Source organism: Thrips palmi, unplaced genomic scaffold, assembly GCF_012932325.1.
Source record: "Thrips palmi isolate BJ-2018 unplaced genomic scaffold, TpBJ-2018v1 HiC_scaffold_16, whole genome shotgun sequence".
Classification (NCBI taxonomy): Eukaryota; Metazoa; Arthropoda; class Insecta; order Thysanoptera; family Thripidae; genus Thrips; species Thrips palmi.
In genome coordinates this window covers 2,049,303-2,065,115 of record NW_023144625.1, presented here as the reverse complement: position 1 = coordinate 2,065,115, position 15,813 = coordinate 2,049,303, and the positions used below count along the sequence as shown (strand labels likewise).

Genomic DNA, 15,813 nt, shown 5'->3' with positions numbered 1-15,813 from the left:
ACTAAAAATAACGGTTTTGTGAATTCCCAAAATACGCCATCTTACTTTTCGACCATATTGGTATCAAAGGGCCCTAGGGGGGTACTCTAACTGCTAGCAAAATATTGGGGACGGCAATCCATAAACACGTGAGATATTGTCAAAAAACGCTAGAAGTTATCTTAGTGGATCGTCAAAAATTGACTATTTGACACCCATATTGCTCCTGTGCATTAAAATGTTGTCCTACTGTCGGTCTTAACTCTCTGGAACCATTTCGAGGTGAAGGTCAGCATTACAAGAGTTGAGGCACTACACAGCGAGAAATCGTAGGCCTCAACTCTTGTTATGCTGACCTTCACCTCGAAATGGTTCCAGAGAGTTAAGACAGACAGTAGGACAACATTTTAATGCACAGGAGCAATATGGATGTCAAATAGTCAATTTTTGACGATCCACTAAGATAACTTTTAACGTTTTTTGACAATATCTCACGTGTTTATGGATTGCCGTCCCCAATATTTTGCTGGCAGTTAGAGTACCCCCCAAGGGCCCTTTGATACCAATATGGTCGAAAAGTAAGATGGCGTATTTTGGGAATTCAAAAAACCGTGATTTTTAGTCAAAAACGCCCTTTTAGGCGAAGACTGAGGGTCCCAACCTTGTTTCTCACTTTATAATGTTACCATTTACTGTTTTCAACCCATTTGAGCGCCTAAACACACAATTTAAAAAAACTAAAAAAAGAGTTTTGAAATTTTTTTAAAATTTCAAAAATGCGCCACGGCCAAAGTTCTGAATATTTTTTCAAAAAAATTAATATGAGTGGTCCTTGAGTGGTAGGCTATGACAGAAAAAATTGGGAGCCGGATCTGAGCAAGTGCGTTTTGGACCATGATGGTTTGACGTGGAATGCCCCAAACACCTTCTTTCGGAAAACAGTGAAGAGTGGCATTAGGTTTAACAGCCACAATCTTCATTATTTCTCTCAGTGCGGGAGCCTTACAGTGCGAGTCTCTTACGGGGTGAAAATCAATCGGTTTACTCCAGCACTCGAACGTGCGCATCTCTGACGAACGGGGTCCCTACACTGTTAAAAATTATGTTGTAATTTAGCAGTAAATATGTTGCTAATTTTCTTAATGATCAAAGTTGTTTTCAAATGACTTTCGTTGTTTACTTACGAGTTGCGTCGTCCGTCCACAAGATGTTTGTAAACCGGTAGACAGCCTTATTTGCATCAATTTTTATTGCCGATTAGGTCTCAGACCTAGTAGAGTCCCGGTTACCCCGCAGTAACGACTTCTTACATTGTCCGGGTTGTTTGTACGCAGCAAAATATTGTTTTGAAACAGCATAAGTCATTAAAATTATAAGCAACGAATTCGCCGTTTTAAAACAAGCAAACTTGTTAACAAACAACACGGTACCTCCAAACCATAACTTCTCAAATGCAGTTTCCCCCACCCCATCCTTTACCTGAGCAGGTGAGGTTAGGGACGAAGTGGGGGGAATCGCATTTGAGCGGTTATGGTTTGGAGGTATCGAACAGCGTTGTCGAGGTTGGTAATTGTGTTGTTGTTTTAAAACAACAATTTTTAAGAGTGTACACAGCACGTCCGCACGTCCCAGACGGCCGATCAGCTGATTTCAGTCATTTTGAACACCGCCCCTCTCGCTCCCCCAGCGCCTCCCTGACCCCGAGCAGGGGATAGGCGACCTTTCTCATACCCAATGACACCTTTTGGCCTGTTTAAGTTATGACTTCGGGCCCTTGGGCTCTCGTATAAGTCGATAAGTCGATAAAGGGTGAAAAAATGTAAAAAATTGAGTGATTTTTGACTTAAAAATTCTGCCTTTTAGATCTTGGGCACAAAAAAAGGGGTGACCCACGACCTCTCGTGGCTCAGAATGTTGTCTTTTATGCTACTGAAGACAACTGAATGGTCACCCTCCTTGGCCGACGACGTGGAGGCTATCTGAGAGCCTAAACACTGTAAAAACATGAAAAGCACCGCTTTTTTGCTTAAAACGGCCAGTAAGGTCATGAAGGCTTTGTATGATCGCAAAAACGAGGACGGATCTGAAATCAGCATTGAAAAACGCAACTTTTGAGTGCTTTTCCGCTGTCGAAATCGAAAAGTCGCAAATGCTGACAGCCCCCACCTCGCACTTCACACTTGCGTGTTCAGTGCGGGGTCAGCTAAGAGCTGCAAAATGTCTCTAAATCAGTCTGAAAACGAGTCCAAAATGTATTTAAGGGGGTGGGTCTGGGTCAGGGGGCTGGGTTGGGTCACGCGGGGTGGGTGCGGGGGTGTGTTTGGCGCGGGGGAAGGGGTAGTGGCAATCCGCAGCGCATGTACGCACGTGCAGTGCGCTAAGCGCGTGCATTCTCCCCCAAAATGGCAATTCCGCCATGTTTTACCTGTTTTCCCGGTTCCTGCGACTCGCCTGGTGTCGTTGTGGCTTCCCACCGTCCAGGGCAGACATTGCAGACACCGCCAGACTTGATCCGCGCGAGAGGAAAGCCCTTACCTGGCCAAATAGCTAGAATTTAAAAAAAAATCTCATTCAACGAACGTTAATGAAAGCAGATGATACTCGTTTTGTTTTCTTATACGGGGTAGTATGCGGGCTCATTCCAAAGATAGCAATTAAAATTGTGTATGAAACAAAATACATAGACCCGAGCGAGCTGGCCGGTGTTGATACTTTGGTACTTTGGCCGGGCCGAATCGGGAGGCATTGTTGCGCCATATTCCGCGCCGTGGCAGGCGGGGAGGGATTGTCGCGCGAGGAGGGGGTGCCATTGTTTGCGCCCGGTGCCGCTGGCGCTGTACCCGGGGGAGGACTTGTCGATGCGTCGCGCATAGGCTGCGGACCACTCACTCACTATCCCGCCCGGGCAGCCAGCCCCTATTATTTATTGTTAGGATACAGCCTTGGTTTCTGGACTCGAGAGTAAAAGCTAGCTGACACCTTTAAATGTCTTGTATTGTACGTTATTTTAAAGTCGTGTTAGTCGTAAAGGTATCATCTGCTAAAAATGGGTCGGTGCGTGGCGGGTTGCCTAAGCTGAGCAAAAACGGCCGATGTGGGACCCCTAGCGTTTGTACGATTTCGATTCTCTTGACGGCATTCTTTATAACTATGGACGGGCTAACTTTTCTGATATGTAGAACTTGCATATGCGTGAATATAGTAAAAATAAACAGAGGAAGATTCCTTTTTGTAAACTAAAGGTATCGGGAGGGGGGGGGGGTGTCGGACAAATGAGCTATTCAAAATCCCAAACAGGGTGCTTCGCTTCGCTCAGCAAAAATAAATAGTTCGACATATTTTTCACCCATCGGGCAAAAATTAGCAATGATAACAATAAAAAACCCGAAGAGTTACATTGCTTAAGTTTTCAAATGGGCTTGAATCGATTTTAAACTTGTTCAAATGCGAAATGTCTGGAGTTCATCCTGTCGGAAGTGCCCCCCCCCCTATTTTTGAATTTTTTGTATTTAAAATAAAAATTAAGAAGTGTTAGAGTTGTTTGACCGGGAACACACTAGATCACCCCCTCCGGGAACACCCTTTGTCTTTTTTGAATAAAAAAAACAAGGAAATGATGAAAATGAGTAAGAGCTAGAACACCACCTCCGAAAACACCCTGTCTTTTTTTTTTTTTTTAAATTTATTTTATGATTAAAATGCTTTAAATATATTAAAAGAAATTGAATTCAATTTTGTCGTTTTACGCACAATACGTCCGAATGCAAAATATTTGAAGCAAGAAAGTAAGAAATTACATTTATGTTATTTTATTTTATTATTTTCTTCAAGTGACTTCTATGTTCCTACCCCGCACGCGCTACGTGCCTGTATACAGCGCAGGGTAGGCAATGCCGTGCGGCGACACACTGCAAAGGTTGCACTGACCGATCCCGTTTTCCTTACTCGTCGCTCTCTCTCGCACTCATGGTGTGTGCTGTAAGGGTACGGGTTTGCAGCGGCGTGCTAGCGTACTCATTCCGACATGCAGCACTGAAATGAGTATGTCCAGGGAGAACATGCTGGAAATTGGCTGCCTCGCAAGGCTTGTGGGCCCTTCAGCCAGGACTTGCGCGTCCAGCCCTGCGAGTCGGCTTATTCCACAAAACATTATCATGTTGTATGTTTTTGGAAAGCTGAAGAGCTCACAAATCTGAACAAAATCAAAGGTTAATTATTGAATTAACAAGGTGGAAGAAACACGCCGTCAAAGATGTTGCAAAATCGGCGAATTTGTGATTTTTGCGAGGCGATAAGTTAAATTGCGACAGTTTGCGAACCGATCCGTCAGATGGGGGTGAAAGAGCAGCATCTCTTCTTTACGGTCCATTTCACCGTTTGTCCCGCTCTGTTCCACGTTTTGAGAAAATCGCAGTCAAAGATGACAAATTGCGTCTTCCGCCCGGGCCGGCCGGGCGGGTAGCTTCTATCGCCGGTCGTTTTCTGGTTTCGATTTCGTAAGATATGATTTTCGGGGACCCAGAACCCTCAGCGACGCATTTTAAGAATGACTCCCCTACCCCTTTCCCGCTTTTGCTAGATCCGCCCCTGCCGGTCGTTTTCGGGTTTCGATTTTGTTAGGTTTGACTTTCGCGGACCAAAAAAACATCCGAGTAGCGATTTTGACGTCGATTCATCCCCCCAAGAATTTTTATTGCTTTTTTCGCTTCTCAGCCCACTGTGTGGCGGGCCGCCCGGAGGGGTGGGCGGAGGAAGGCGGGGTTAGTAGAGCTCGTCTGCGGCAGAGCCTTTTCAAAACTTTGCGACATGTCCAAAACCACCGTGCAGAGGTCCGCTGCCTACCAGGTTTTGACCTCTAATTTTGACCGCACGCAGATTCGGACAAGTTCTCTGGATAGAGCAAATATGCAGCTACAACCTAACGTGGCCCTTTTTTAGATATTTCCATTTTCCCACGACGTGTTGTGAACGAAAGTTCGATCAGAACTGGACCGCCCTAGGGCCTAACTTAGGCGTTCAAAAATTTTTTTTAAGCGCACCGCCCTTGAGATTGATCCCTTCTGAGCCCGTCTGTTAAGTTTCATATCGATATCTCAAACAGTGTGGCCAGGACGGCGTTAGAAAGAGGTCGGTGGAAATGCCGCTGTTTGAGAGGTGAACGATTTCCTCTAAAGTGGTAGGCTATGACAGAAAAAATTGGGAGCCGGATCTGAGCAAGTGCGTTTTGGACCATGATGGTTTGACGTGGAACGCCCCGTCCTTTATTAAATGGGATTACTTTTAGAATTAAACTCGGCTACCTTTTTATCACACACAAGCGAAAAAAGTTTTTTAACCTCACTGAAGTAACAGGCTTCGCTTTCGCTCAGCCAATTACTTTTTATTTCTAAATTGGAGAATGTTAAAAATATCGCACTTTTCGTAAAGTTTACGGAAATTTTATCCCGTTTCAAAATGTTATTTTATTTCAAAACCTTCTTTATGTCTGAGATTTAAGAAAACATTTTGCAGCGGAGCACCTTGCCAAAGTTTTAAGTAAGACATGGCGGGTGGGCTTCATTGTCCTATGGGTAGAATTCCTTACCAATGATAGGTGTTGTGTTCGGCTGCTGCGTTGTTGTAGTGGTTGGCCGCTGTGTTGGTTTGGTGGTGGAGGAAGTCGTAGGCGGCTTCTGCGTTGTGGTAGTGGTTGGCCGCTGTGTTGGTTTGGTGGTGGAGGAAGTCGTGGGCGGCTTCTGCGTTGTGGTGGGGCTTGGCCGGCGCGTCGTAGTGCTTGTGGTTGTCGTCAATTCTCTCAGCTTCAACATGGTTTTTTCAGTTGAAACACGTGCAGAGGGCATTGCAACATCATGATCCAACAGGAGAAAGGCCAGTGCCCCTTTGGAATAGCTTCCAGCGGCAATTTTCACTGTTTGTTTGGTACCAACCGGGTCGTCAGGGGAGATCCCGAACAGACCGTGGGTAGGATTTCCGTGCCCTGGCACATTTCTGTAAAATGAATCACAGCAACGTAAGGGTGAGTCGGAACTTAAAATAATATGTTTTCGTTAACCGGCCAACAACATTTGGGCTGTGAAGCGGAAGGGTGAAGGACCAGGCGGTTACTTGATTTTAAACCGATTATCGGTTAATGAAATTAACCGGTTCGGAATAACCAGTTTTTTAAAAGGAGCCTGCTGTTTTCAAATAACAGGGAATTTTTTTCGGATAGAGTTAAAAGTACAAGAATAAACGTTTTAATAACAGGAAAAGTAGCGATACACATCGGCAACATTGGCCTGTCCCGTACATCGAGAAATGTGTGAATTTCGCCTATGTTAAACCCTTACGGGATTTGAACCTGCGTCTGGGGGAAAAAAATGAAATTTTCGTCATCAGCACCCTCAAAAACATCAGAAATAATGCAACAACTCGAATAAAAAGAATGTTTAAAATAAACCCCGCTGGGATTTGAACCCAGGTCCAAATTTCTCCGATTCGCTTGAAATAAGCACCGTTGGTTTTGTCTTGTCGCCCTGATTTCAAAAATACCCCTACATGCCCTCTTAGCTGTATCCGTTGCCGAAATCCTCCTCGACCCCATGTGGACCATGATGCACCTGCAGCAGCGCCCCCGGGGCTCGGATCGGATTTGCTGCCACCGGGCGGTTCTAAAGGTCACCCAAGGTGGCTGCATACCAAATTTGGCCAATATCGGACCACGGAAAGTCCTCGGACGGACGGACGGACAGACGCACGAACAGCAGGGATCAAACTATATGGCCGTTTCCCTGTAATTTTTTTTTTTTTTAAATTAACGGGACGGGCAACAAACAATGCAGTTTTATGGCTTAAAAGTCAGGCTAGAATCTCCAAGGTTTTGAGATGAACTCTATTCGTTTGCAGACACAAAAATGTGCTGTTTTGTATGCTCTCCGTTCAGAAACGATCGCAAAAGTTTTATAACTGGCCTTAACTGGCTGAACAGCCGCTCAGATTAAGTTTGGGTCACCGGTTCTGACGGGAAATTTCTGCAAGGAAAGAGGACGTCTGGGTTTTTTCCGTGCGTAGGGGGTCATTTCAGGTCACCGGGGCCGTGCGCCTGAACTAAGGTTGATTTAGAAGCTTGGGCAATTTAAATTCTCATGTAGATAAGTCAATTTAACTCTTGTTTTTCTAGGTTTTGTAAGCTGCTTAGGTGTCGTTTTGTAAGTTTCGTCATGGTCACCAACACCTATAGACAACATTGCTCTGCTGTAGTATATGACTAAGCCACATCAAAAGAACACTGGCTATTTCACACTCTTCCCTGACTTATTCTTCGCAAAATTACGGAAGGTGATCTTTGTATCATCACTTGTTGAACCTGAAACAACCTTTGGGAAAATGTCCACCGTGTGACCATTTGACCTATGCTGCATTCACAACTGACGGTGTACTGGGGTTACTTTTCGTTTTAGAACGTCGCGACCACTTGTGATCGAAAAAATGCTTCTTGAAACCCGTGCCCGCGGGACCTGGGGCGGTCGAACGACGCTTCCAGGCCGTCCGAATTGTTCAAAACGGTAAGGGTGCTGGCCGTCAAAATTTAAGCCCCACATTTTCCTTTGCTTATAACTCTTGCTAAAATTAAGCTAGAAACTTGAAGTTTTGAGGAGAGGTGGGCCAAAGTGTTGCGTAAACGTCCCCAAAGTTTAAGAACGAAACTCACCCCTTTGCGTCTTTTTCCACCCCTCCCGTGAAACAGTGTCAAATTTTGACACTTTTGTAAGGTTTAAAATGGCCTTCCCGTTGTAACAGAGGGTTCAAACTTTAAAAGTCGACTTGTTTTGACGTCCTTTTTCGATTAAGACCAGCGCTACCCCTATACGACGCGCCGTTCCTGAGCCAGAAAAAAAACCACCCCCCGCAAGGGATGATTCTTTAGGACCTTTTCCAGGTGGTCAGCGTGGTGGCGGTGTACCCCGGACACGACAAAAGTGTTTCCGTGTCCGTGGCACTCTCCAGGGGGTGTCCAGCCCCTAACGACTGACACCCCTTATCTTGTTTTTTCCCTAAAACCACCAAAAATGTCGACAACTGGGCCCAAAAGCAAGAATCACGATTGATTCTAACCACCTAAATCGATTCCAGACGAAAAAACTGCACATCGTTGCTAAACAAGGTTTTGGCAGGGGGTGGAAACCACTTACGCCCCCCACCCCTTTTGAAGGCAATGGGGGTCCGCCGGCGGGACGTCGTGTTCGCGGCACGATGGAGGGGTCCCTCCGGCAATTCCACACTAAAATCGAAGTAATTTTACTCCAGTCATTATGGCATTTTTGCCTAAAAAAAATTTGCGGCCCGACGAGCTTTTGGAATTTGCTAGAGTTCGACATGGACTACAACATATCCAAATTTGAAGTTCCTGCAACGGTGGGTTTTCGAGCAAATCGCGTTCAAAGTGTTCAATTTTGAACACTACGCTTTGCGATCATCTGCATGCCGTGGTTCGTGTCCAAATTGCCGTAGAAAGCTCTGGTTTTTTGCATTCGACGCAGAAAAGAATGACAAATCCGAAAATGTTAAGTTTTTTATACTTGGATCATGTTTATCCGGAGAAAAGTAAGAAAAACCAAGAAAAACGACTTTTGAAATTTCGGTCAAATTTCTTTGTTTTGGCTGCGGACTAAAACCTATTGCGAAATTAATAAAAATGCTCCCTACAAATGTTGTAGAAAATTTAAATGTCTTTAAAAAGACACCCAGCGCATCCCGCTGCGCCTAATAGGAAGGAAGCTGTGCCCTCCGGAAGTCAGCTGGGCGGAGCCTCCAGCAGCGCCACCCCACGCGTGGCCCGGCGGCCGATCTGTCCTCCTCAAACCGATATAACTTTGAAAGTATAGAAGCTAGAGAGATGCGGTTTTCGCGAGAAGAAGTAAAACGTTTTGTTCTTTAACTTTTATCTTTTTCTCTGTTTGCGTTTTTCGTATGGTTTTGGACAGAACAGCGTTAAAAGTAGTGTTCCGAAAGTGTTCAACTCCGTTCCGTGCCAGTTTTTGGCGTTCTATGTGGGGGGATTTTAAAAAGTGCCGATTGAATGTTGTAGATAAAATTCTTACAAACAAATCAATATATAACGTTAAGAGTGATAAAATGACCCAGTGAGCCGTAAATCATACTAGAAGCATCTAGGGCGTCAACCCACCGAAATGCGTGTGCAACTCGTGAAATGGTCCCACTTTGACTGGCCACTGCGTTCAAACTAAGATGATTAACGGTAGTTCCTCTGGAACATGTTTGTCTAAGGGTCCTTTGTTATGAAGACTTGTACAGCGAATGCAATCAGCACATTTAATTTTGAAGCAGTGCCTCCCCAAAATGGTCGAAATAGCCAACGGACGACAAAATCTTCTGAAATGGGCAGTTTTTGAGCGGCCTCTGCGTCCATCCGGACGTTTAAAGTCGTGACCCCTCCGCAGAATCTTGATTCTATGGTACAATGCTGCCGATATGTAGATGACAAATGAGGTTGACTACTATAGTTTTGAAGCAATGACGCTGCAAAGTTGGCTAAAAGTCCAACAAATGACAAAATTGTTAAGAACTTGCAGATTTTGCGGCAGTACTGTATCAAAACTAACGCATGTACTTTTCACCGGATAAACATGATGCAAGTATACAAACCCTAGTATTTTCGGATTTGTCATTCTTTTCTGCGTCGAATGCAAAAAACCGAAGCTTTCTACGACAATTTGGACACGAACCACGGCATGCAGAAGATCGCAAAGCGGAGTGTTCAATATTGAACACTTTAAACGCGATTTGCTCGAAAACCCACCGTTGCAGGAACTTCAAATTTGGATATGTTGTAGTCTATGTCGAACTCTACCAAATCCAAAAAGCTCGTCGGGCCGCAAATTTTTTTAGGCAAACGGCGTTTTTTTTGTCTAAAATGCCTGGAGTATTTGGTCAATTCGTTCCCGCCCAGGGCCCAAAAGACATTAAATCATGTCAGTCTCAACCCCTAAGTTTGCACCCCTGATCCTCCGTAACCAGGAGGGCCACAACATCCGCTCAGGTACGCCGAGGAGCGCACGACCTTCCTTGACAAGGGTGCAAACGCCGAAACCCTTGCGACCAACGAGTCAGCCGCCAGAGCGCTCAGAAAATCAGTCGTGTCCGCGACCTGTCCGCGACGCTGCGGGACAGAACGGCGTAACCCAAAGAGAAACGGCTCGGAAATTGCCGACAGAGCAACAGAAACACCGGCAGGGCCGTCGCCGGCACTCAGTGATAACAACAGAAACGACAACAATGAAAATTGGACACTTTCCGTTAAAGAGAGTCGAGTGGCTGCCTACCGCCCAGGCGGAGCAGCGGCCGCTCTAGGACTGGACGCTGAGTGCGACTCATTTTCTGAGCGCTCTGGCGGCTGACTCGTTGGTCGCAGGGGTTTCGGCGTTTGCACCCTTGTCAAGGAAGGTCGTGCGCTCCTCGGCGCACCTGAGCGGATGTTGTGGCCCTCCTGGTTACGGAGAATCAGGAGTGCAAACTTAGAGGTTGAAAGTGACACGATTTAACGTCTTTTGGGCCCCGGACGGGAACGAATTCACAGAATCACCTCAAATTTGTCGTGAAGCTGCCGGAGGGACCCCTCCATCGTGCCGCGAACACGACGTCCCGCCGGCGCACAGTGGGCTAAAACACCCTTTTAGGCGCTCAAAACCTCTTTCTTAAACATCGTTTAAACAGGCAAACGTTTTCTCTATCGGATAGGAAATTTTCTGCAGATTTCAAATCTGGTCTTATTTTTGTTGTCAGACCAAAACTACGACCACTACAGGCCTTCAAAGTTAATATTTGTGATAATGTGTTATTTTTAGTAAAAAATGCAACAAAACGCCACAGCGATTTTGACGGCTTTGCATCTAGATTTTGAACCTTCCGGTGGTTCCATTTTAAAGAACAAGTATTCCCGTTCAAAATGATACCCGAGTTATCTTCCTGTGATAATTTGAAGGGTGTTGGTGTGCATATAATCGCTTTATTTGTAAAATTTTTTACTTTAAAAAAAAAAGTTTGAGATCTACTATAGAATTCCGCACTATTAAGCACGTTCCACCGCTGAAAATTATCAACCTATGTGTCAATTGAAAGGATCAACAGAGAAAACCTGCGCATATTTGCGCAAACAGTAATACGCGGCTGTGAAACATTAAAAAATTGACAATTTCCCCGTTTTCGGTAAAAAATGCGTCCCAACGAAGAAAAAAACCAAGCAACCATGTCTCCATCCCAACCGTCCCTTATCCTTTCACGTGCTATTTGGCTCCTTTTCCCTACCCCCCCGCCCTTTCTCTACAACTAACCCTTCAGAAAGGCCCCCCGGGAAGTGCAACAGAATTGAGGGGAATGCAGATCATCTGACTGCAATTTGTTTCATCTGATCCTGTGATCAGCTCTTTCAGAAAATAAAAACCTAAAGCCAAGTCTTAAAAACTGTGTGCCACAGTTCTTTCACTTATAGTTGGCCCCTTTGATGGCCAGGCTAATGAGCCTTCCATGTTATTGTTCCATGAAGAGTTAAATGATTTATCATTTAAAAATTGATTTTAGGAAATTGAAGTTTGACAGTTGTTATAAAATCTGTAACCATGATTTTTTACAGTATTGTTTTTAAAGAGGCACATATAATGTAAGTGATGTTTTTGACTCCTTTAAGCGGTTTTCAATTGTTCCGTCTGAAATTAACATTAAAAAAAAACCTACAATATGTTTTGCATTGATCTAATAGAAAGAGAGAGTTCTCCCGCATACTCAGAAATGTACAACATAAAAATACGATTATATTATATCAATTTTCGGTGAACCACGGCTGAGATAAGGTCACACTTGCCGCCGCTTGTTCAAAATCTCATAAAGTAAGACCAAAAGAGGGTCTGTACCAAATTTGGGACATATACGATCGAAAATGGCCGAAATATAGGTTTTGAGCGCCTAAAAGGGTGTTTTAGCCCACTGTGCGGCGGCCCCCCAGCCCCTTCAAAAGGGGTGAGGGGCGTAAGTGGTTTCCACCCCCTGCCAAAACGTTGTTTCGCAACGATGTGCAGTTTTTTCGTCTGGAATCGATTCAGGCGGTTAAAATTAATCGTGTTCTTGCTTTTTAAGCCCAGTTTTTAACACTTTTGGTGGTTTTAGGGAAAAAACAAGATTAGGGGTGTCAGTCGTTAGGGGCTGGACACCCCCTGGAGAGTGCCACGGACACGGAAACACTTTTGTCGTGTCCGGGGTACACCGCCACCACGCTGACCACCTGGAAAAGGTCCTAAAGAATCATCCCTTGCAGGAAGTGGTTTTTTTTCTGGCTCAGTAACGGCGCGTCGTATAGGGGTAGCGCTGGTCTTAATCGAAAAAGGACGTCAAAACAAGTCGACTTTTAAAGTTTGAACCCTCTGTTACAACGGGAAGGCCATTTTAAACCTTACAAAAGTGTCAAAATTTGACACTGTTTTACGGGAGGGGTTGAAAAAGGCGCAAAGGGGTGAGTTTTGTTGTTGAAACTTTGGGGATGTTTATCAAACACTTTGGCCCACCTCTCCTAAAAATTTCAAGTTTCTAGCTCAATTTTAGCAAGAGTTATAAGCAAAGGAAAAAGTGGGGCTTAAATTTTGACGGCCAGTGTAGATGTAAATCTCGTTTCGCGCCGTAGCTTCTCTATTTGAGAGAGAAAGTTACCACATCCTTCAACCTTTGGTGAAAACAGCCATTTTTGATGCTCAAAATGAAACCGTCAACAGTTTTTACCATTCTTGTAACCCAGCGGGTCAGGAGATAAAAAACTTCGCTTTGTTACTTCCGTAATCTGTAAATTCCGTCATTATTTCTGTTTATTCCGCCGTATTTCATAAGAGGTGAAATTTATTGTCAACGTGTAGCGCTGCCACGCTTAGAGAAGTACTGTGGGGTTTTTTGTATGCAATCTACAGCAAATTAAGGCCAAAAAGTTGAACTTGTAAAAAAATATTTGGTACATCCAAAATGACAGCTCTCATAACTTGGCCAACCCTCATTGCCAGAGAAGGTTCAAAAGACAACAAATCGACGCAAAATGATTTGTTCCAAAATGTTCAAGAATTGTTCCAATTTGTTCCTTAAAGAGGGCGGCGACAGGTTCGTTATCATTTTTGGCCCGTCTCGTTCTTTTTTTGCCCGTCCCATGTGTTTTTTTGTAAAAAAAAATGACGGAGGGACGGGCATATGGTATGATACATGCTGTGCGTCCGTCCGTCCGTCTGTCCGTTCGTTCGTCTGAGGACTTCCCGTGGTCCGATCATGACCAAATTTGGTATGCAGCCTCCTTGGGTGACCCTAAAAACCGCTAGCTGGCAGAAAATCCGATCCGAGCCCCGGGGGCGCTGCTGCAGGGGCATCATATTCTACATGGGGTTGCGGAGGATTTCGGCAACGGATGCAGCAAGCAGGGCATGTAGGGGTATTTTTAGAATCAAGGTGACGAGAAAAAACCAATGCACAGTGTGACGGAATCGATAAAAAGTGGACAAAATTAATTACTACTGAAGGGTCATTCCATGGGGGTTCGACATACTTTTGCAAGTGATCTCTCCGATTTCGATGAAACTTTGCGAGCTTGTTGCCTATGGTCTGAAAGCCTCCAAAACCAATTTTAATCAAAAAATACCGATTTTTGAAAAAGTTATGGCTTGCGTTAGAAATTTTGATTTTAGTTGCAGACCTTTTTTCAAAACGCTGTAGTTTCTTCAAAAATGAAGCTACAGAGCTCATTCTGGGCACATTCGAAAGGTATTGAATTAAACTTTAAGCCCATTGCAACATTTGGACAAAAATGTTTAAATTTGACAAAAATTGAACAAAGTCAAAATTTTGAACACAATTTTCTCAAAAGAAGTATTTTTGATTTTTTTTCTTTTTTGATTTGTTATAGTCTATCCTTTCGTCTAGCAACCCTCAAAATTTGGTTCGAAAAAATTCATATACAAGGAAGAAAAACGGTTTTTAGTGTTGCGATTCGGCAAATTTTCGCTCGTTAGAGTGGTGAAGGGAGCAGCATGATGCACATTTGAGACCGCAGGTTATCGACCTCGAACTTCTAGTGTCACTTGGAACAAATTTTTGGGGTGCTGAACCTAAAAATTAGATCAGTTTTCGTTTTCAAAATTCCCAGGGGCGGATCAAGCGGGGTGATTTTTCAAAAATCAGGATTTATGGATTTTGCAACGCGATCTGTATGTTTTTTGGGGCGGAGATATCGAATCTTGAACGATGTTGAATGCAAGTTGGCCCTAAAGCTGATCTAACGTATCGTTAGAACATAAAAGTGTGCAAATAGAAGATCAAAAAGCCCCCAAATGAGAAACCCTTTGGGCCCGTTGCAAAAAGTAAAGCTATGTTGTTACTCACCCCCCTGTTGACATAAGAATCAACAAGCCACATCCAAACATCTCGAATTCGGAGAAGTCACCCCCATTGACGCACCCGTTATTGAGATAAGCAGGAGCGGATCAAGAGGAGTGACTTTTCGAAAATCAGGAAAGTATGAGAAACGATATGCAACATCCAAAAACTCTGATTTATGAAAAGTCACCCCTCTTGATCCGCCCCTGGTAATCTTAATAACGGGGTGCGTCAATGGTGGTGACTTTTCCGAATTCGAGTTGTTTGGATGTGGCTTGTTGATTCTTATGTCTACAGGGGTGTGAGTAACAACACTAGCTTTACTTTTTGCAACGGGCCAAAGTTGTTCACATTTGGGGACTATTTTATCTTCTATTTGCACACTTGATGTACTGACAATACGTTAGGTCAGCTTTAGGGCCAACTTGTATTCAACATCGTTCAAGATTCGTTTTCTCCGCCCCAGAAAACATAGAAATCGCGTTGCAACATCCAAAAATCCTGATTTTTGAAAAGTCACCCCCCTTGATCCGCCCCGGGGAATTTTAAAAACGAAAACTGATCTAATTTTTAGGTTCAGCACCCCAAAAAACTGTTTCAAGTGACACTAGAAGTTCGAGATCGACAACCTGCGGTCTTAAATGTGCATCATGCTGCTCTCCTCACCACTCCACAGTGCGGCCAAAAGGCGAAAAGTGCGACATGGCCCTTTCTGCGGTTTTTTCGATTTATAAGGACAAGGGATGATGGTTTATCGTAGAAAAAGTGGTTTCCGATCAAAATCTGGTCATATAGGGGTCAAAAACTGTAAAAAACGCCAAAAATGCCCCTAAACGCCCCAAATTCCACCTTTTTTTACTTATTTTTTGGCTCTTTTAACTACAATTTTCAGAATCCGCAACTTTTCTTGGCAGATTCTTAAAGCTAAGAATGAGAGCTACAAGTTTGTCTATGGGGTCGACACTGTTGCAAGATCGGCTATTCGAGATATTTGGCCTCAAAGATTTTTACATTTCATCATTTCCACTAAAAATGCCAGTTTTTACTCGTTTTTTGGCCTTTTTCAGAGCAATTTTGTGAATCCGCAACTTTTCTTGACATATTCTGAAAGCTGAGAATATAAGCTACAAATTTGCCTCAGGGGCCCACACTGTAGCAAGATCGGGTGTTCAAGATATTTGGCCTCAAAGATTTTTATAATTCCCATTTCCACTAAATTGTCAGTTTTTGCGCGCCCCCGCGTGTTGATGCGAGATTTTTGGACCTTTTCTCCGACCATTCGTTGAAAAGGTCTCATCATGACCTACTCGATTCAGGAATAAAAAAAGGTTCTTGGTCTACCCCCTATTTTCAAGGTCCTGTTTGGTCAACTGGATCTTGAAAAAAGGGGGTCGACCAAGATTTATTTTAATTTCTGAATCGAGTACGTCATGATAGGAC

The 15,813-nt window shown here is 44.1% G+C and overlaps 1 protein-coding gene across 1 annotated transcript in view; it reads right to left on the bottom strand.

The window, feature by feature from the left end:
* Window positions 1-5,985, bottom strand: part of LOC117642469 — a gene marked incomplete at its 3' end in the record, with an annotated part of 56,300 nt that extends 50,315 nt beyond the window's left edge. The window contains 1 exon segment of the mRNA XM_034380703.1: window positions 5,564-5,985. Coding sequence (XP_034236594.1) covers window positions 5,564-5,819 — 256 coding nt within the window.
* Window positions 5,986-15,813: the final 9,828 nt, after the last annotated feature.